Source organism: Mesoplodon densirostris, chromosome 15 (assembly GCF_025265405.1).
Source record: "Mesoplodon densirostris isolate mMesDen1 chromosome 15, mMesDen1 primary haplotype, whole genome shotgun sequence".
Taxonomy (NCBI): domain Eukaryota; kingdom Metazoa; phylum Chordata; class Mammalia; order Artiodactyla; family Ziphiidae; genus Mesoplodon; species Mesoplodon densirostris.
In genome coordinates, this window is record NC_082675.1 from 24617689 (window position 1) to 24639891 (window position 22203).

The 22203-nt window shown below is 44.7% G+C and overlaps 1 protein-coding gene across 5 annotated transcripts in view; it reads right to left on the reverse strand.

Annotated features, from left to right (window-relative positions):
* Nucleotides 1–21951, reverse strand: part of PRR14L (proline rich 14 like) — a 58286-nt gene extending 36335 nt beyond the window's left edge. For 4 of the 5 annotated variants that reach the window (XM_060118511.1, XM_060118510.1, XM_060118512.1 and 1 more), the window contains exons 1-3: nucleotides 21760–21951; nucleotides 13966–14489; nucleotides 2075–2147 (exon numbers count right to left, since the gene is read on the reverse strand). In XM_060118511.1, coding sequence (XP_059974494.1) covers nucleotides 2075–2147; nucleotides 13966–14439 — 547 coding nt within the window. In that variant the 5' untranslated portion in view covers nucleotides 14440–14489; nucleotides 21760–21951. The remainder of the gene's footprint in view (nucleotides 1–2074; nucleotides 2148–13965; nucleotides 14490–21759) is intronic. The other variant, XM_060118513.1, reaches the window with a different exon arrangement.
* Nucleotides 21952–22203: the final 252 nt, after the last annotated feature.

The window sequence follows — 22203 nt, forward strand, 5'->3', positions numbered from 1 at the left end:
AGAGAAGGAAAAACAACACAGAGAAGGGAGCTGCACCAGAGTCACTTACTAGATAGCTCAGTACGGGGGACCCAAATTCACCCCTCAGCAAATTTATAAATTATTACAGAACACTGACCTCAGAGGTGCCCCCATTTCAGAATAATCAAAACTTAGTATAAACAAAACTATGTACAGCAATTTGCACAGTGCTCAACAGTACAAACGCTCACAACAAAGGTAGCAAGGATCCATTAGATTTCCATCAGAAAAACTTAAAATACCTAATATGCCCAGAGTTAGGAGCTACAGTCCGGGGCAGAGTGAAAATTTTGGCCGCTGGGGCCCCTGGAGAGACAGTACAACCAGATTTCCAAGAAACATCATTTACTTCTCAATTCTATAGTAAACGGTAAGTTAGTAAATGTTTGACCTTGACCTTGGCAAAGCAAGCTGAAATGCTCGTCACACGACAGTAGAGCATGTGCATCTGTTTAACTCAAATCCGTGGTGGCAGCTACATGGCCTGCTTGCACTCCCAAGACTCAATTCCTGTGGAGACCTGCCTGCTTAGAACCCTCCTTTCTGCCTGGCCATGCCTGCCTGGGACACTGGACAGCCGAGCTGGTTCCCGCAGGTGTAACACAGGGCCAGCTTGCAAGGTTCTCGGGGGCTGCAGGGAAGAACGTCTCACGGTCGGGCACTAGGCCATCGCTGCTAAAAGTCAGGCAGAGCTGCCATTTCTAGGCTCCCCCACATCAACCTGAGAACCCTATGGCTTGGGAGGAAAACAATTTCCTTTTACCAATTTAAGACACTAAAGACGAATGGCATTAGGACAGGAAGAAAAGTGCCACAGAGCAGTTTATCTGAGAACACTTTTCACAAGAGCTCAACTTATCCAGGTCCAGTGGGGACCAGCTTTTTAGGTGGAGAGAACCCAGGTAAGTCTGAGAATGCAGATTTCATCATAGAAAATAACTCTGGTTCTCTTGTTTAAAAGGTCCATTCAGTGGTTAAATGAAAGTAGTTAAATGTAGTTCATAACATACAGTGAATTTTGTGATAAGATGTGGATGAAAATACACCAACACACCTATGACTCAGTATACCAGTACTGGAGCCCCACTAAAAAGGTCCAGGCGGGGACAGGTGACGGCACTAAACTGCAACCCTAGTAAAGCCCTGAGACTGGGTGAGACATGCACAAAGCGACATTTCTCATCTTCAGAGCTTTACTCTCTACTGGACAGCCAAGGCTTTGAGCCACAGAGAGAATCTCCAGCAGCAGGAAGCAGGGTGATAAACTGGGACAAGCGTCCTTTCTCATAGGGATGGTCTGTGCTTCCTTTTCTGTCCAGGCTGCCAAGAAGCAGAGTCAAATCTGACGTTGTATCACAGTAACAAAATGTTCACACAATTAAACATGTTTGCTTTTTTTTTTTTTTTTTTTTGCAGTTTTGATTATTCTACATTGTTAACCTTAATTATAAAATAGATACACAGAGTCCTCGCTAAAGTTACCTAAGATTATTTTCAGCCTGGGGCAGTGGGAGAAGAATCTTGGCTCAGCACTCTCTTCTGGGCCTCAGCTTCTTCCTCAATCAAATCAATCAAATCAAAGGCAGTATCTCAGATGCCCATATTCAACAATGGTTTTGAGGAGTAAACGACGTAACGGAAGTGAGAAACTGTCTGCAAACTCTCAAGGTGACCGGGAGTGGACACGCTGTCCACGAGAACAGAGCAGGATGCCCTGCACGGCCGGCGGTGGTTCCTCCCCGTCCACGTGAACCCTTCCACACAGCAGTGCAGCTTTATAAAGTCAAATGAAAGACTTCACACCAGCATTAAGGTTCAACTCACAGTCAATGGGGACTCATTATAGAAAAAGTGGGAAGCAAACTTTTGTCACAAATGAGGCATCGTTCGATCATACCAGGGGCCTCCGAGTACGTCCGTGGGCAGTGATACCAAGAGCTGCTACAGTGAAGTCCATCTGGCAAGGCAGGGACCTAAAATCCTCACGTTCCCAGTGTGAACTAAAATTGTGTGTTTAATAATGGAAGAAGGAAAAGATGTGAGAAATAAATACCTTTGTTCCTCAGACCATCTTCAGGGAGGTCCGCGCATAGATGTTCTTTGCTTGCCTGCATCAGGAGGTCCTCCTGCGGTAAGAAAATCCAGCGGTCAGGGAGGATCCAGAGACACCCGAGCTCACCAATGCCAATGATTCTCTGAGAGTCTTCTTTCCAACTCCTGGAAATTTGCTAGCAGTCACAAGGACTGGGAACTGAAGCAAACCTCAAATTCATATAATCAATAAAACTTCCACTTCTCTAGAATTTGAGCTTGAAAAGCCAAGTTTCCCAAGGTCTGGACAATAACAGAGGTTTAGAATGCCGGGGTGCAGATCCAAAGAAAACCCTGCAAGTATCCTCCGAATCAAGAAACACACTGATGCAATGTGATCTTAATTAAGTGAAAATCTGAATGGAAACTATTAGGAAGTTGAATGTAACTCAGTCCCTAACCATTCTCAGCAACACATACTCATTTTTTTCTCAAACTTCCTGGAAGGGCTATTTTTCCTTTTCATCCCTGTTCACTGGAGGAGGGTATAAGGAGGAACACCATCAATGACAACCTACAGAGGGACTTCAGGAAAATGGGAAGGGGCAACAGCAGCAGCGCGTGTGTGGCATGAGGCCCCGTGAGGAAAGGGTCCGACCAGGCTGACCAGCTGGAGACACTGACAGACCAACGATGGCAGCTCACATCAAAGTTTCCTTCTGGGTCACCTCTTTTTCTCTGCCCAAAGATTTTTTTTTTCACATGGATTTAACTGGTAAGTAAAAGATTCTGACATAGCACTCACTTAAATTGACAGATGGTGAAATCATTGCTACAATGCTTGATGACTTTTACAGCACTTAAAAAAAAAATCACTGCCCACATTCTCCACCAAAAAAAATCCCCCCCAGGGCTTCCCTGGTGGCGCAGTGGTTGAGAGTCCGCCTGCCGATGCAGGGGATGCGGGTTCGTGCCCCGGTCTGGGAAGATCCCACATGCAGCGGAGTGGCTGGGCCCGTGAGCCATGGCTGCTGAGCCTGCGCGTACAGAGCCTGTGCTCCGCAACGGGAGAGGCCACAACAGTGAGAGGCCCGCGTACCGCAAAAAAAAAAAAAAAAAAAAAAAACCCCCCCAAAACCCCAAAACAAAAACAACAACAAACAAGCAAAACCATTTCATTTCTAAGCAAAGTTCTGTGGTGGAAACAGAGATCAAAGTGATGGCAAATACAGGTGGACACAGGAGGAAATAAAGCATCATCACTGGAAGTGAGAGAAGAGGCCCGGCATGGAGTGTCATGTACAAAGCAGAACTGTTCCTTCACTTTCTATTGCAACTTCAGTGTGGAACGCTTTTGCACAGCATGAACTTAAAACAATCATCTCCCACAGAACTTATGTGTTACCACGTTTGGCCAAAAGAGTATAAATTCTAGAGTGATGTCAGGTCAAATTTATTTGTAAATGGGGAGAAGAAAAGCTCTTACTTACCGTAGAAGGAATGATGGAATTAGAAAATCACCATTTGGCAACCATCACAGTGATAATTATCTCAAGAATCATCAATAGATGTTAAAACTAGTCGCTAAAAGTTTGAATGAGAAACAAATATTTACATAGTTTCAAAATATCTCCCCACAAGATACTTAATAATTATGAAGGGGAAAATAGTACCTTCACAGTGGAGAGGGCTGGCAGACCCCACCTGAACAAGGTGATGGCAGTTCCCCTGCCCAGGAATGAGGCACCTCAATGCCAGGCGCTTGCTGAGAGGATGCACAGGAAGAACCATATCACTTCTGTGGGGTTCCTGCCCCCCAAATGCACAAACAGGATCTAATCATGAGGAAACACCAGACAAACCCAAACTGAAGAAAATTCTACAAAATAAATGGCCTGTACTCTTTCAAGTGCCAAGGTCATGAGCTGAGAAAATGTTAACGAGACTAAACAAACATGACAACTGAATGCCACAAATGATCCTGGACTTTTCCTAGGCCAAGAAAACATTTTCTTTTCTTTTGCTACAAAAGACTTCAGTGGGACAATTGGCCAAATGTACTTGGATCAGTGTTAATTTCTTGATTTTGATTAGGGTACTGTGGTCATCTGACAGAATGCCCTTGTTTGCTAGGAAATACACAGTCAAGTATTTAGGCATCACATCTGCAACTATATGCTCAAATTATTCAGAAGGGAAAAAAAGCAAAGGTGGTAAAATGTTAACATGTGAGGAATACGCATGAAGGGTAATGGGAATTCTTCACACTACTTTTGCAACTTTTCTGTAAGTCTCAAATTATTTCAAAATAAGAGGTTAAGAGAACATCATTATTTGTAGTTACCCTTGATCCTTTCTCCAAAATGATACTACCCTCCACACTTCCAGTTCTCAGGCTGAATGTTTGAAGTGTTAGATTAGATGCTATTTAGAGTATTTCTTCAGGTTAATACTTTATGGGAAAGGCCGGGTGCTGGAGCAAAAGCCGAGGGGTGAGGAGTCAGATGCAGCTCCGTTCCAGCCGCAGGACTCCCACCTGCTAGCTTTGCTGCACAGAGTGCATGCTTACAGGTGGTTTTATAAATGGGGACCACAGACACCTCGCAAGATGCCCTATCAGGACAGCTGCTCCATGAGCAGGAGCTCTCACCATCCAGTAGACCTTAGACCTTAGATCTCACTTTCCTGTGAGAAAAGCCAATAGGACTGTCACCAACAGAGCCCGGTGTCATCTGGAGTGACCGCCCTAAGCTCTTCTGGGCCTAGAAGAGACTCTGCAGTGAGAGATGACCTCCTGCCAGCAGCATACAGGTCCCCTCAGATTCCCAAGGACTCTGGTGAGCTCGTATGATGAACCCTAAGGGCTCTGGCTCCTGGAGGGACTGCTGGGATTTTAGTCTGGCCCCACCTGCTGCTCTAAGGAGATGTCTTAGCTGGAGCCCGCACACACCTTGGTGGAGTGCCAACCTGACTGCTTCAAGCCATCCCCCCGTCTCCCTGCTTAGCCATGACTCCTAACAGTGAAGGGGAGCAGCAGAAGCCAGGAGTGCCAGACTCCTCTCTCCTCCTGCCTTGCTGGCTTCTCCTGAAGGTTCTGAGTTATGAAAAACAAGTTTCCCCTCACAGAGGGCTGTGGACCCTACGAAGTTTTAAGTCTAGATATGATCAGGAATTGACAGGGTTGAAAAACAGTGTGAGGCTGAGTTCAGATGTGAGGGACCCCCAACCACCAGCACCACGGCGGTGGGCGATCTTCACATCAGGTGGGAGCTCAACCAGCCTTGGGTCCCAAACGCAGATGAAGGAACAGAACAGACCACTTGCGAGCAATGGCCGTGTAGCGTAAGCATCCTGTGTGCAACTCCCTCCATCCCCTCGAGCCAACTGATCATGTAATAGACACTTGCAGAAATTTATCAGACACAATGTCCTCTTCCTACAATATTTTATCAGCTAAGTGTTCTAAGTTTCAGGATTTCTAGAGGTAAAGTCCTAAACATTTCTCTCTACCATCTAGATTTTACTAAATCTTGACATCTGATCGTTAATATCCTAACATTCCTTGCAAAATCTGTTTCCAAGATAAAAGTTCACGTGGATCCCTCTTGCGAAATCAAATGAGATCATTGCAGTAGTTTGTAGCATTATATAAACTATATAAAATACGAAATGCCACGTAATAGTGCAATTTGTCAAACTGACAGCAAATTCTCTGCCTCAGCCTGGCACAGCCAACATGTCATCCTCCTGCCCACTGCTTGGAATCAAAACCAACTTAAAATACTTCTCCAAAGTATAGGCAGATTTTAGGAGGGTCTTAAAAACCATTCTTACTGTTCATCTGTAATCTTATTTCCCACTAAAAGCTGGCTGTGGGGCTCCCCTGGTGGGGCAGTGGTTGAGAATCTGCCTGCCAATGCAGAGGACACGGGTTTGAGCCCTGGTCTGGGAAGATCCCACATGCTGCGGAGCAACTAGGCCCATGAGCCACAACCACTGAGCCTGTGCATCTGGAGCTTGTGCTCCGCAATGAGAGGCCGCGACAGTGAGAGGCCCATGCACCGCGATGAAGAGTGGCCTCTGCTTGCCGCAACTAGAGAAAGCCCTCGCACAGAAACGAAGACCCAATACAGCCAAAAATAAATTAAAAAAAAAAAAAAAAAGCTGGCTGTTTATCCTGGAAAAGACACAATACTGATTCATTCCTATGAGGCTAGTATTGAGCCAGAAAAAAACCCCCCCACAAATATCTTTAGGAGGGAAATGAACATACACCAGGCCCTTCAGTTTTTATAAGCAGGGTAGTTATAAGCTCCTCAGGGCCTGAGGTACACCTGAGCCATGAGCCCTGGTTGTAAGCAGATCTCGCTGACTTCCTCCTAGACTGAGCTTCCTGAGCTGGAGCAGTGGTGGTCCCAGCTTCAGGTGGGACTGCCGACACACTGAACACACAACAAGGCCCCAACACAGAGCAAATGAGATACCTCCCATTTCCTGGCACTTGTGGGAACAGCAGTGATCATGCTCACAGTGAAGAACACTGAAAATAAACAAGACGTTGGATCTCTAGATGGACCTTTCAGTTTCCTACACGTGCATATCTAGGAAGGAAGAGCTGTAGGACAATAACTTTAAGTCATCCTTACTGAGCCTAAAAAGGAATTTTCCTCCATGTATCTCAATTCAGAGAAACTTTAAATGAGGCATCAATCACGTTAGCTGGGTAAGGCATTTAATAACAGTCCGCCACAAGGATTTATCTAAGAGAACTGCTAAACTAATGAGGAGAAAGTTCCACCTTAAGTCCCAGCAATATGTGAATGGTGCTTTGGGCACTTCTTTGTCACACACTTTTAACAATATGAGCTGTGAACCACAGGCAAACCATCACTGTGGGGACCACAGTACCCTGGCAGACGAGGAGAACACCTTATGGCCACCAACTGTACTACTGAGAGTGTGAAGTTCAGATTTTTTCACCTTTAAATCACTGAAAATGAGTTCTTTCCAACAAGATTTCCTTTTAAGCAAACAGCAAGCTGCTTCACACTATTGCGAATTTCCCTTAGGATCAGAGACTCTTAGGGTGACGAGGAAGGAAGCTTAATGGGCATTTAGCATAACAGCCTTTCCCTTAAGTGAAGTCACATAAATTGCACAAGATTGGGTCTTTTCTGAACATGCCATTAAATAACAAGTTTCTCCAATAGCATAACATGCCTCGGGTGATCAACAGCCATTGTGCTTCCTGACTTGATGTTTCCTGTCCATATGCCTTCAAATATCTGTCAAAAGATGCATACTGAGTCTTCGTATGTTTCCGCTAACAGACAATTCAGAACTTTTTCTGTGTCTGTGTTGAGCATGAATGATGTATCTTGAAGCCAAAGCTTTTGCAACACATTCACCTCGGCAGATCTACCCCTGTGTACAGCTTATATCTAAGCAGCAAGAAAAACAAACAAAGCATGGTATAAAGAGTTTTCACAGATACAAGGATGTAATGTTCAGCACAGGGAATGTAACCAATATTTTATAATAACCTTAAATGAAGTATAACCTATAAAAATGTCAAAAATCACTACACTGGGCAATTCCCTGATGGCCTAGTGGTTAGATTCTGGGCTTTCGCTGCCATGGCCTGGGTTCAGTCCCTGGTCGGGGAACTGAGATTCCACAAACTGCGCAGCCAAGAAAACAAAAATGAAATCACTACGTTGTACACCAGAAACTAATATAACATTGTAAACCAACTATACTTCAGTTAAAAAAAAGAAAATAAAGTTGGTTGTTCAAATCAGGAAAAAAAAAGTTTTCAGTGTCAAATCACCTGTGTGGGATGTCGCATACCCGTCTTTCCACTTTATTCTGAAATAAGACCAGTCTTTTCCGTATCCTGGTCCATAACCTCTGTGTGCACCATAGCTCTTGACCTTCCTCCTGTGAGTGCAGAGGTCAGAGCTGAATGGTTCTTTCACCACTCAGCGTGGCTCCTGCAGCTGTCCTTTCCACGCACCTGTTCCCAGACTCTTCCCCCTCCCGATAACAGAATATCCCAGATCAAAGGACAAAAGTACCAGTTACAAGTCTTCATACCTTTTTGACACAATCATAAGGCAGGAAAGAATGATTTTTTTGCTGGTTTAACTTTTCATGATTGAAATATTTCATGACTGGAATATTTATTTTAACTTTTAAAGTGGATCATTATTTTTTTATTTTTTATTAAAAAAAAAAAAATTTTGGCTGCACCACACAGCATGCAGGATCTTAGTTCCCCAACCAGGGATTGAACCCTTGCCCCCTGCAGTGGAAGCACAGAGTCTTAACCACTGGATCGTCAGGGAAGCCCCACGTGGATCTTTAAAGAAAATGTCAAATACAGTCACAAAAGGACAAAGACTGTATGATTGTACTTACATAAGGTCCCCAGAGCAGACAAATTCATAGACAGAAAGGTAGTGAATGGGGGTTACCAGGGGCTGGGGGAGAGCATATGGGGAATTATTGTTTAATGGGGACAGAGTTCCAATTTGGGAAAATAAAAAGAGTTCTGGAGATGGATGGTGGTGATGGTTACACAACAATGTGAATGTACTTAATGCCACTGAAGCGTTACAAATAATAAAAATGGTAAATGTTATATGTATTTTACCACAGTAAAAAAAGCCAAAAAAAAAGGTTAAGACCAACATTTAAAAATAAGTTGCTTCAGGGGCTTCCCTGGTGGCACAGTGGTTGGGAGTCTGCCTGCTGATGCAGGGGACACGGTTCGTGCCCCGGTCCGGGAGGATCCCACATGCCGCAGAGTGGCTGGGCCCGTGAGCCATGGCCGCTGAGCCTGCGCGTCCGGAGCCTGTGCTCCGCAACGGGAGAGGCCACAACAGTGAGAGGTCTGCGTACCGCAAAAAATAAAAATAAAAAAATAAGTTGCTTCATAAAATAACATGTACTTTGTCTTTTACAACAACAACCAAAAAAAACAGAAAAACAAAAACACAACTAATAATGACCTTAAAGAGAGGTTAAATGAGTGAATGAAATGAATATTTAACAAAATCAGTTTAGGTTTCATCAGGGCCCAAGGTACAAAAAAGCGTAAACTTCTAATTCTAAATATTGGTGCTGTTCTTCTCCATGAACTGGGAAATTCACGAAGTAGACTTAACTTCATTAAATTCATTTAATTCATGCAATCCACGCCGGAAAGTGTAGGTGGCTGTCCTTTACAACCACAGCAAGTTCTTATTCCTGGAGCCGAGCTCTGTTGAAGTCAGTACCCTTCCGCCTTGACTGATTTTGGTTCAAAGGGAACAGAGAAGAGTGGGTTAAGTGATAACCTCTGAGTACTATTCCCCAAACTGGAGCCAGTGCACGACTGCGGGCCTCTTTGTTGGTTTGAGATGAACAACAGCTGAAGAAAAAAAAACTTTGTGGAATGCTGCTAAAGGCAAATCAACTATTAGAACAAAATCACAGAATGTCAGCATGGAAAAGAACACCTCTGAGGTTGCTTGTCCGAGTTAGAATCCCCTTTGCTATATTCCTGACAGTCACAGAGCCTCTTTATAAACAGGACTTCCCTGAGTAACCTAAGCCATTTCTAGACTGGTCTAGCTGTTAAAAAGCACCTCTCATACTGAGTTAAATTTTGTCTCCCTCTATCAAGAAGAGGTTATTTTGTTTTTTTTTATTTTTTTTTATTTTTATTTTTTTTCTTTTTGCGGTATGTGGGCCTCTCACTGTTGTGGCCTCTCCCGCTGCGGAGCACAGGCTCCGGACGCGCAGGCCCAGCGGCCATGGCTCACGGGCCCAGCCGCTCCACGGCATATGGGATCCTCCCAGACCGGGGCACGAACCCGTATCCCCTGCATCGGCAGGCGGACTCTCAACCACTGCGCCACCAGGGAGGCCCTGTTTTTTTTTATTGTTATAATATTTTTAAAGTTTTTAAACATTTGATTTAGAAATAATCTTTTAAATACACCAAAAAATTGCAAATATTGGTCAAAAAAATTTCTTGTAGTCTTCATCCAGCTTTCCCTAATGTTAACATCTTACATAACCACAGTATAGTTATTAACACTAATAAAATACTAACTAAAGACCTTATTCAAATTTGTTAATGGCTCCATAACACCTTTTGGGACCAGGATCCAATCCAGGCTCCCAGAATTCATTTAGTCATCGTGCCTCCTCAGTCTCCTTTCAACTGAGAGGGTTCCGTACGTATTCATCTTTCGTAACTTTTGGAAAGTCCCTTGGTTTGGGTTTGTCGGATGTTTCCTCATGGTTAGATCCTGGTTGTGCATCTGCGGGGCAGGAACCCCACAGAAGTGACATGGTTCTTCTCTGGCTCATCCCTCCTGTGTGTACACATGTGTGTGTTTTATACAAATGAGCATACACTTGTACACTTGCTTATTTCCCCTTCTTTCATGCATGAAAGGGAGGATACTGTAGAAAGTCCTTCAGTTTGCTTTTTCCACTTAGTATATCCTCCTTTGCAGAAGAGTTAACAGCAGCAGGCCTGACTGTTACTCTTAGAAAGGCGTGCTTACAAGGGTAGCCTTGGCTAGCATCTGGGAACTTAGATTGCAGGAGAGTCTCCACCATTTCCTGAATGATCAGAGTGGCTCACGACACCTATACAACAATGTGATTCATGGGGAACCGCTGCTTTCCTCCTGTGACGTCTGGGATTTTGGTATGTGACCAGCCTGAACTCTAACAAGCTTCCATGGTAGACATTTCACATGTATGAGCAGACTTTGTTCCCAGAGGAAGTGAAGTGTGTGTGACTACACTCGGAGAGGACTCCTGGGAGCCTGTGCATGATTTCCTCTAGACATTGCCCCCATGCCCCTCTTCCCTTTGCTGACTGCTTTATGTCCTTACACTGTAGTTAATCTTAGCTGTGAATCTGACCATGTGCAGTGTCCTGTGAATTCCAGAGAATCACCAAACGCAGAAGTGGTCTAGGGGACACCTGTACCTGTACATGGAGATCTTCATTCTTTATTACAGTTGCACAGGGCTCCAGGGAAGGATGTTTATATACCAGTTTATTCAACCTGTCTCCTATATGTGGGCATTTAGGTTGCTTCCAACATTTTGCAATAATAAACTATGCTTCAAACAATAACCTTGTGTATACATATTTTTATGCTGTGGGAGGTGTATCTTCAGGGTAGATACTCTCTAGAAATGAGAGTTCTGGGTCAATAGGTCAGGGCATAGTTTTGTTAAGTGTAGCCCAATTCCTCTTCTGCAAGGTTGTATCAGTATGCATTCCTACCAGCCATGTGTGAGAACAGCCTTTTTCCTCACAGCCTTGCCGACCAGGTGTGTTGTCGTAATTCTTCATGTTCACCAATCTGATAGGTTTCATAAAAGTAGTATCATGGGTTGTTTAAATTTGCATCTCTAATTATGAGTGAGGTTGGCCATCTTCATGTGTTTAAATACAATACACACACACACAAACACACATGCATGCAGTGACTTATCTACTCAAATGTCTCCTCCATTTTTCTATTGGGTTTTTTCATTCCCCAATTTAAGAGGTCTTTATACATTAGAGATATAAGCCCATTATCCATGATATACGTTGCAAATATGTCCTCCCAATTTGTCAGTTGTCTTTTGACCATGCTTGTGGTGTTTTGCCATCTAGCAAGAGTTAACCTGGGGTCCAAGGATGTCTGGAGTCTGCAGACCTTCCGGGATGGCATGTCTGCTTTTCTGAGAGGCCTACAGCATTCATCCAGATTTCCAATGGTGCTGTGACCTAAGAATGTCAGGAGCTGCCACTGTCCCACCCGTCTTCCCCTGAGCTTAACTGTGCCCAACAGAACTGCTCTGCTCAACCCTCCAAAGTCTCAAAGGCTTCTCTCATTCCTCCTGATTTTTCAGGAAGACCCAGCAACTTGGCTTCCAATGGGGTATTTTCACATTGTGTCCTTAGTGTGAATTCTTATCCATGAATACATTCCTCCCACAGGACCCCAGGCTCAATGTCAAAAGGAAGGGACAGGCTCTGCTTTGGCCAGGAACCCCAACACTGACTCATTCCTTGCTTCCCCTCTGCCCCCAACCCCATCCTCCCTGTATCTTGAGCTCATCTGGGTGCTGGGGGGGGGCGGGGTAGGGGAGAGAGAACCATGAGGATGATACTCTAGGTACAGGCGAACCAGCACACAAGCACACAACCACCACCTCTGTCCAGGCAACACATTTTGTTAATGTATATTAAGAGCAAACTGGCTTTTCTTGGCAGCTACAGAGTCAATTCTAATTAACCAGTTAAAACCTGTAGGGCTTCTGTTTTTCACTTCTGTTTTCCACTTGTGTGTAGTTCCCTTTATGAAACCAAGTGCAAAATCTTGCATTTATATCTATTAAATTTCATTTTGCTTTACACAATTCAAAATAGAATTTACCTCTGGTGGAGTTAAAAGGGAGAAAGGGAATGGTTTAGAAAAGGAATAGGGAGACAGTAATCTTCTAGTTCTCGAGTTGGGTGGTACGTATATATGTGTGTATATACATGTACTGATATAAGTATGTTGTGTTCATTTATATACGCAAAATTTCATTTTATATCAAATTTTACATGAAGAAAACTTTCCATCTTGTTAGATGTAGCCCACCATAGCAAGGAGTAAGGAACTTTGGATCTGTTACCTTGCTCATTTAACTATATTTTTAAGGATAGGTCATTACAGCATAAAATCTGATATTCTGTTCAACTGTTACTTCATGCTTTATTCTTAATTATGGTTAATATATGCAGCCTACTAATGACAGTCAATTGCCCTGCAACCTGTGTAAAGAAATTATGTATTTTTATCAAGTGGGGAATGGAGCCTAGCCCAGGAAGCCCAGAGAATACAAATTTATTAGTACATAGAGCAGGGGTTGACAAACTACAGCCTGTGCTTATAGACAACACTTTACTGGAATACAGCCACACTAATTTTTGTAAGAATCACCTATGCCTGCTTTCAAGCAACAATGGCAGAGTTGAGTAGTTTCAACAGAGGCCATATGGCCTGCAAAGCCTAAAATATTTACTGTACGACCCTTTACACAGAAAGTTTACTAACTCTTGATCTAAGGCACCATCCAGGGCAAAGAGTAAGCTTCCTAGTCCACTTGGCAGGTAAAACTTCCTTTAGGAATTGGGGTCCATCAGGCTACCTTAGCCCACTAACCATTAGTCTCACCTAACTAATCCCTCTTATTCCAATATCAAATTCACAGAGATGGGATTTTCCATGCCACACCAAGCAGTGATTCCACTTTTCACTGTGTGTTAGTTAAAGAATTGGCTTTCTGATGTAAGCTTCAGCCTCTCATGAAAGGGGATAGCTTGGATCAGTCCTTTGGAGATCATCACCTCTGATGTACAAAAGATATAAGTCAAGTTTCTAGACCTGCAAAGCTTAGGACTTACTTCTGAAATATGGAGACCCCCGCAAGGGTATCCATCCTATGAAGCCCTAGCTGGGTCAACAGTCTCCCTCAAAGATACCCCTGTGACACCTCACTCTATCCTAACCATGACGCTACCAAAACTCAAGGAACGAGTACACATCGTTCCTTAACATCAGACACAGAAATCCCACATGACCATCACAGAGAGACTCAACATGCCATATACAGTAGCTGTGTCAGAGGACTGACACGTTTTCATGAGATAAGCACTTCCTCTCCTCAAGTGTCTGATGTGACACGAATGTTTTTAAAAATCATCAGAAGAAAGTTAACATCAAAATCAACATTTTGGAAATGTTTCAAGAATAAATCATAAGCTACCTGTCAGACTGTACTTTATCCTGAGAAGTGTTAGTCCAGCTGGAAAGATGCCATACCCACTCAACTGATCTGCATCAAGATCTCATTTCTTACCTGGCTGGGGCAGAGCTTCTCTTCAGCAGCTGTGGAATATTGACGTGTGTCTTCCTTTGCTCCCTCACAGGGGTTTCTTACAGTCTCCGCCTGGTCCCCTCCATCTCTGAAGACCTTTTGCTCCATGCTCTTGGCTTTCACTTCCCTATCCAAGATCCCAGAAGCCACAGAACCTTCTGCTGTGGGGTCCACCAGCCCACACCGCCCAGGCTCACCCCCATGGTCCAAGGTCTCAGGGGTTTCTTCGTGACAACTTTCCACAGGAGTCCTCTGCAGCTCCAAGGGCACTGCCCTACTCTGACTTATACGAGAGCTTGAGGCTCCAGGTTTTACATCTGGAATCGCACTTGGCTCAGGGTCAGCATGAAGCTCTTTGGAGACACTCACTGGGAGTTCAGAGTATAATTCCTGCACCTCGGCAGACATGGAGGAATCGAGTGGAACGGGCTGGGTCTCTACGCCGGATGACAGCATGGGGGCAGATGCAGATATGGAGTCAAGTCTTTTACACCAAACGGCTCACCCTGACACAAATCAAAGGAAGGGATAAAAGTTTAAAACCTTGCAGGGTAGTAGAAAGCTGTCTCAGCTTAAACTGGCTAAAACAAAGGCAAAAAATTCTACCTCAAATGCCAGCATTATCTGGCACCAAAAAATTCTCTGTAAGAGACTGAGTTTGAGGAAAATAAATACCTTAAACGTTTAATAGACATCTGTCTAATTTCAATGCAAATACTGCCTTGTGAACAATTCTTAGTATAAATCTGGATTTAAGTGAGATCTCATCAAATGTAGATGAGACATGTCTAAGCATCCAAGGATAGACCCAATGCAAATAAGAAAATAAAGATGGTTTTGAATTGTTTTCAGGTCGTGAACCTTGTGCATTTTGTTCACTGTTATATCCCTGCTGCCTGGAATAGTTGTTTCACACATAGCAGGTACTCAGAAAATATTTGCTGAATTAACATACACTGAGGGACTCTGAAGAATTCGATTCACTGACTTTTCTTCATTAAGAATTCTCTTTGGAAGAAGGTATAGAGAAAAGTGCTCACCAAACACCTGAGCTGTGTCTACGCAGGCTGGCACCCGACACAACTAAATCAGCTCTTGGGCAAATCCTTCCTGACTTCAACTCAGCACCTCGAGATTTTCCAAGCACCTTCACAGACACCACTCATTTGATTCTCATAACAACCCAGTGAGCTAAGCAGGGTGGCTGTTGTCTTCCTGTTACAGGTTCTAACACCACACCTGAAGAGGGTAAAGGTGACCTGACTAAAATATTACATGGTTAACTGAGGGAAGGAGGGGGGACACCCAGGGCTTCCACTGTGTTGGTCATGTTTCACTTCTCACATTGGGTAACGGGAACATGGGTTATTTGCTAAAATGTACATATTTAAGTAGTTCATGATACTGTATTATTAAAGTAATCAAAACAAATGCACACACAGATAGGGAATGGTACACCCAAAACCAGGGTCTCCTGGCTGGTAACTTTTCCATTTTAGTCTACCAAACGCGTATGGTTTCCACCACAAAATCCACTTGACCTAACCAAGGCGGAAATGATAACCAAATGAGATACTGCACGCTTTCGTTCTCGATGTTTTCCTTAACCCTAAACAGGAGGAGAGAGAAGGTGAGAAATATTTGGCATCTCCGAGTTCATAACAAGAATTTATCACAAGTACCGACGGCAGATCCCTTTGGCCGAAGTGCACATAGGAAAGGATATTTCAGATGTACTCTCACCACTTCCTAATGTCCATCTTTCTCCAAAATAAACACATTACATACAAGTAATACCCAGAGCTTGCTACGGAACTGTTTTGACTGTTAGGCTGTCTCACTGTCTCTCCACCGACCACGATCAGATTTCTGAGCATGAGGGACTCTCCGAGACACCATGCAACTCCCTCCTTACGACCCAGCGGCCCTGGGCCCTGTCTCTGTTCGTACCCTGATTATGGGGGAAAGCCCACCGACGCCGCTTACACAAAGGCACACGCTCTGCCTCCCCGTCAATGAGCAGCCCGCTCCTTGAGCACTCCTGGGTTGACAACTGTTCCTCCTTGACAGAAGGTACCCTACACTGGCTTGTGCTGTCTGGACTGGAGCTGGGGATGAGGAAGGGCAGATGACAGGTCCTCTCATTCCAGACCATTCTGCCCTTCTCCTGGTTTTACAACCTGTGGTGGCTGGTTTACTCACGTCCCTATGCTCTCGTCTGCTGAGCAAGCGTCTTAGTGTTTTCAAGGAACCCTACTCAAAGGTGAAAGGACATAACGCGACACCACTAACTTAAATATGAATACTAGAAATTACAGGAAAGTAGACTGCTGGTCCATAAGGTTGAGGTAACACAGGAGGGCTGGTGAAGAAACCTGAATCCAAAAGAGAAGCAAGGAGAGACGCACTGGCGTGCAAAGGAGTGAGGTGAGACTCACAGGGGACTTTCATAAACCGTGCTGACAAAGGCATCCTTTCTGGAGCTAGTCTTCCCCTTTCTCCTCTAGCTCCTGGATTTCTAGGGGTACTTTAGATTTTAAGCCATTTTGTGTGTGTGTGTGTGTATACATGGGGCTTAAGGGATAAAGTGAAATTGCTATTTGATGCCCCCGCTCCCAAAAGGTTGGAAGTGCTCCATTTTAATTTGGTTCAGTTTCCCTTTCCCATCGACAGATAACAATCCAGCTTTTGGTTGTCACACCACATATGCACCGAAAGAGTAAGTGCAGGGAAGACTACTGTAGAAGAGAAGGTGGAGATGGGCTCCGTGGGTCTCCCTGCCTGCCAGGGTGCGGGTGTTCTCAAGTTCAACCCTCGATACACCTCCCTTCCCAGGCTTCACTTTTTTGATGCCCTCAACTTTTCGTGCAGCTTCTCTGCTAAGAGGATGACTCAAAACTGTCCCTTTAAGCACAGAGTAACCACATGATCCAGCGACTCCACTCTGAGGAACATGTGCAAAAACCACATGCCCGCACAAAAACTTGTACACGGATGTTCACCGCGGAACTGTTCACAAGAGTCAAAAAGTGGAAACAAATCAAAATGTCCATCAACTGATGAACGGATCAACAAAATGTGGTCTATCCACACAATGGAGTATTACTTAACTATGAAAAGAAATGATGTGCTGATTCATGACACAACATGGATGAACCTTGAAAACCTTATGTAAGTAAAAGAAGCCAGGCACAAAAGACCACATATTATAAGATCTCACTTACACGAAATGTCCAGAGCAGGCAAATCTGGAGTCAGAAAGTGGATTAGTGACCACTTACTGCTGGAAGAGTTGGAGAAACAGGGAGTGGCTGATGGAGAGTTTTTCTTCGGGGGGCAATAAAAGTGTTCTAAAGTTGATTGTGGTGATGGTTGCACAACTCAGACTATGCCAAACACCACTGAATTGTACATTTTAAGTTGATGAATTACAAGTTATATGAATTATATCTCAATAAAGCTGATTTTTTTAAAAGAAAGAAATCTGTCCCTAGCCCCAACTTTTTCTCAAGCTGTGACCTACGTTTCACTAACAAGGATGGCACCCCCCCCAAAACGTAACATGCCTAAAATAGAACCCATTCAACCCAGTGAATAATCAAGTATTGCTACATGCAAGCAGCTATGAGAAACAGGATGAGTAAGAGGCTCTTAGTAGCCTTACATGCTTATTTTTGATCCCACTGCCTCTCTTAGTAATGGCACCCGTTACCCCAGAGCTCAGACTTGAATCCCCAGACGTAACCATATCTGACCATCCACATGCCGTTCAATTAGCACTTGTACCAACGGTCCCAACTCCAGCTGTGTCTCTAACAAATCTCACTCCTTTCCAACCCCACGGTCCTAACTCAAGATTTTGTTCTGAACACAAAATCACGCACAGATACATGCTTCCTAAACAGATGCTTATCACAAAGAGGCAATATTGATAATCACATAAAATGGCTCAAAATATTCCTCAGGAAAAACAGTGCCATTACCTTTCCTACACCTCCATCTATGTTGTAAACTGGTGTGGACCAAAACAGAATTGTAAAGCTTGGTCACCAAAAGATAACTTCCAATATACAAAAGCCAAACGCCACAAAACTACCATCTCTTGATACGTGTGTTTGGTAGAGACATAATTATAAGACTTTTCAACCTGTAAAACAACTAGGCACATCAGCTGTCGAAGCAAAACAGACACTCCCTCCTTTTTGCAGCCTGATTCTGGTCCTCAAGTTTCTCAGCAGCATGTGAAGTGGAGTCACCAAGAACAGCTAAGTGCCTCAGCTGGAACCCTCAGAGGTGAAGTCATATTTAGATGCAAGCCTAGAGCAGCAGTTTACAATTATTCTCAGCTCACTAGCTCGCATCACTAAACTGTCCTCTCAACTTTCTCCCTCTATCAAGATACTGGTAATGCCACAAGACTGCAGAAACAACAGAATTCTACCATTCAGGTTCTTTAAATTTCTGAATGCAATGGAGCAATTAAAAATGATGGTACAGAAATATACCTCTCCATAGAAAGCTGCCTGAGATGTCTTATCAAGCTAGATAAACATTAGGATTCTTTTATTTTGGAAAAATATATATCCATATAGAAAAATTATTTTAAATACTATAAGCCAAATATTAAGTGTTACCCTGGGTGATGGGATCATGAATGACTTATCTGCATGTTGTACTTTTTTTTTTAACAATGAGCGTCTATCACACATGTTAAAAATTTTTTAAAACGTTATATCTCAAGATCCAAATATGAAGCAATAAAGAATAACCGGTAAGTGTATTATCCCTTTATCAGTATCTTTCCAAATGTCAGCTCTCTCCCTCAATCATAAAAATTTTTACACTAAAGTGTTAAATAAACTTGAAGTGAGCGGAAAGAGTAACACATGCTTATAAAATGTAGACACGGATTTATGGCTTAATCCTTACTAATGATTTATAACCAACCTACTGGGTGAAGACACCACCAGATAATTACCTAGTTTGAGGTATAAGTGGAAAATAACCCATAGATTCACAAACAACTCTCTCCTGCTGCTATTGGCTTGTCATCTTTACCATTAACACAAATAAGAATTACATTGTTTAGGGGATGGATTTATCCCAGGGGTGGGGATGGGGGTGAAGACTAACGTTTATAAGGAGTATGCAGTACAATTATTCCAATAAAAGAAGAAAGCCCTTTGAATTGAGAATTATCATCTCCCAGTCTTTCTGCTTCAAATGCAGAATCAGTGCTGGGAAGCAGTCTAGTTGTTGGTCTCCAAGCTGGGAGACCAGGGTCCCTATCCTGCCTCTCGCTTACTAGCTGCACAGCCTTGAGTGTGTCACTGAACTTTCCTGGGCTTGTTTTTCACATGTAAAGTGGACAAATTAAACAAAATAATCGCAAAGCATTGTGTTACCCGTAAAAATCCCAAGACTCTAAATAACTTTTCTATTCCAGTTTGTTTCAGCACAGCAGACCTACAGACACCAACAAAAGTGCTACAGAGCTCAGACTAATCCCCACTGCAAGTACTCAAGGGCAAACGAGGTAATTTAAGAACACTTTACATACGAAAAAGATAGAAAGCTGTTCTTCAGTGTGTCTTCAAGCAATTTGGAAGTGTTAATTCCCATCCCACCAAATAACAAAAGCCAAGGGGAGGATGGGGAAACTACGAATGAAAGATTAACATTGCAGCCCTCAGCCTCATTAGAATACGTTTTATAATACTAAAAACCTGACAAAGTGGCAACTTTAGTCATTCAAACATGCCCCAAAACAAAAGTTCTGGGGGTACAAAGTTTACAGCAGTAAGCAAAAGAAAAAAAAATCAAACAAAGAAAACAACAGAACAGAAAGCCATGTGCCCCAATAATCCCATCTGATGGTCTCCCTTCCCTTTAATTCCAAAAGCAAAGGGGCTGCTCTTAACCAAACGAAGCAGTTAATAACACTAGGCACTACCACACTTGTGGCAAGGGACAATACTCACAATAATGATCAGGCCCTCAGAAGTTCACCACACTCCTTTCACCTTGAGAAAGGGGCTTTCTTTTCCAAAGATTCGGACACTGTAGCCAATCCCTCCCTGAGGGAATTCGGAGAAGGGGGCCTCTTCTTGAGTAACAGAGAAAGAAGACTCTGAACAAGATCTCTAGACAAACTGAAAGTGGGGCAGGGAAGTCCATATACTGAACAGGGTCTGGCTCTTCCCCACGGAGTGCACAAGAAATCTCAATAGCATCAAGCACGGCTTCCCCCGTTCCTCCCTTTATCAGCATGCAGAAAAAGGATCCCTCTGTCTCCACATGGGGAGTGAAAATGTTCCTGATTTCTACTGACAAAGACTGCGTAAAAGATTTTCATTCCTTTTTCAAAGGAAGGGGAGAAAAGAAACCATCTGTGCCACTCCAAATATACAGCAGGAAAGCGTCCTCCTCTCATAGGTCTAGAGTCTTATTTTTCTTGGGAGAGCAAGAGAAAGAAGTTGGAATCTCCATCTTGGGTGTAGGGGGGTGTGCACATCAGATAGAAGGAAGCTTTTTCGTCACTAGAGCAAGTAGGGGGAGTGGGAGAGGGCATCTCTAACCAGTCGGGAAGGAGTGATAGCTTCTGTGGACAAAGGAAAGGATGGCTTCTCCTATCAGAGTACAGACCTGCTTCCAAAAGCAGTCTTTTTTGCAAATTATTCTAACGGAGGCCCTCTTTGTTAATTTGGGAAGTGTGGTCGGACCTAAGACAGTACAAGTGTCTCTTTCTCTGCCCCAGGGAAAAGCCTCCTCAGAAAGTGATAAGGGGTGGGGAGGGATGGGAGGATGAGACATGCATGGAAAAAATCTGTTTCTCTGTGGAAGATACTAGTTTCCTTTTTAAAAAAGAAATTAAGTAACAATAATAGCAACAGTTTTCCAAAAGGTTACTATGTACTAAGCACTTACACAAAATTTCCTTTAGCCCTCAGGACAATTCTTTGAAGAGAGTACCCAAATTAGAGACGGGAGGACTGACAAAAGGTTAAGAAATGAGTCAAGGTCACAAAGGTGGGAAGTGGGACACACGCGGGCTTGCATCCATCACACTCCAAACGCCACGCTCTTCACTGTGCGAGGGAAAAGAGCTCCAGGCACACCAAGAAGCTCGGGGGCGGAGAAGCGAGGCTACCTCTGTGGACACGACTGGGGGAGGGGAGAAAGGCTGACTAACACCATAAAGTAAATTCAGGGTCTTCCTCCCTCTGTATCAGGGTAAAGATAAAAAATAAAGAAGGGAAGATAAGTCTATTTTTTACAGGGAAGGAAGAGCCCCCTGTCACTTTTAGGCAACTTGAGTCTTTCTCTCCACCTGGGGGGCGCTGACCAAATCGAGAGAGATCTTATCCCTCCTGAAAATAAGTTCAGAATCGCCCTCTCGCACCCCGGGAGCGGGTCTCCCTCTGCTGACAATCGCGCCGCAGCCGGAGAAGCGCGTTCGCCCACTACAAGGGGCGTCGCCCGCCCCGAGGAGAGAAGTTGGGGGTCCCCCGCCGTATCGAGGTCGAAGAGGAGTCGTTCTCCGCCGCCGGAGCCATGACTCGGAGAAGCCGTTTTCCCCTCACGACGTGGGGCCTGGTCTCCTCCCTCTCCCCGGGTCGCTCCGCGCCCGCAGCGCAGCCTGCGTTCCCTTCGGCGCCCCGAGAGGGCGGGGGGCCCGGGCTCCCCTTCAGCCTGCACCGCCCGGAGAAGGGTCCGCTCAGGCTGGAGTGGGGCGGGGCGGCTACGCCCGAAGCCTTCCCGCCCCCGGCCTCTTACCCTGAGGTCGGCTCCGCGGCCCGCGCTCGCCCCGCCAGCCCGGCCTCTGCAGCCGCTGTCCCGTAGCCTCCAAGTCTACCTGAGCCTGCGGAGCCCAGAGCCCGGGGGCGCTCCGGCCGCCGCCGCCTCTTCGTCTCTATGGTCGCCCCGCACTTCCTCATCCGGGGCCCGAGCTAGCCATGCGGACTCACCCAGGTCCCGCCCCCGCACTGCGCGCGCGCTCTCCTGGGGCGGCTCTTCCCGCGTGGAGCCTCACGCCCTCGGCTAGCTCCAGTGTCTCTGCCCCGCCCCTGCGGCCAGGACTCTTAAAGGGGAACACATCGTTTGACTGTGCTCCTGCTGAGCTTCAGGTCCAGTGTCCGACTCCACTGAGAGCACTCTGGTCCAGTCTCTTTTCTGGCCCGAACGGCTGCAACTCTCCGGGCCTCCCGGCTTCTACCCTGG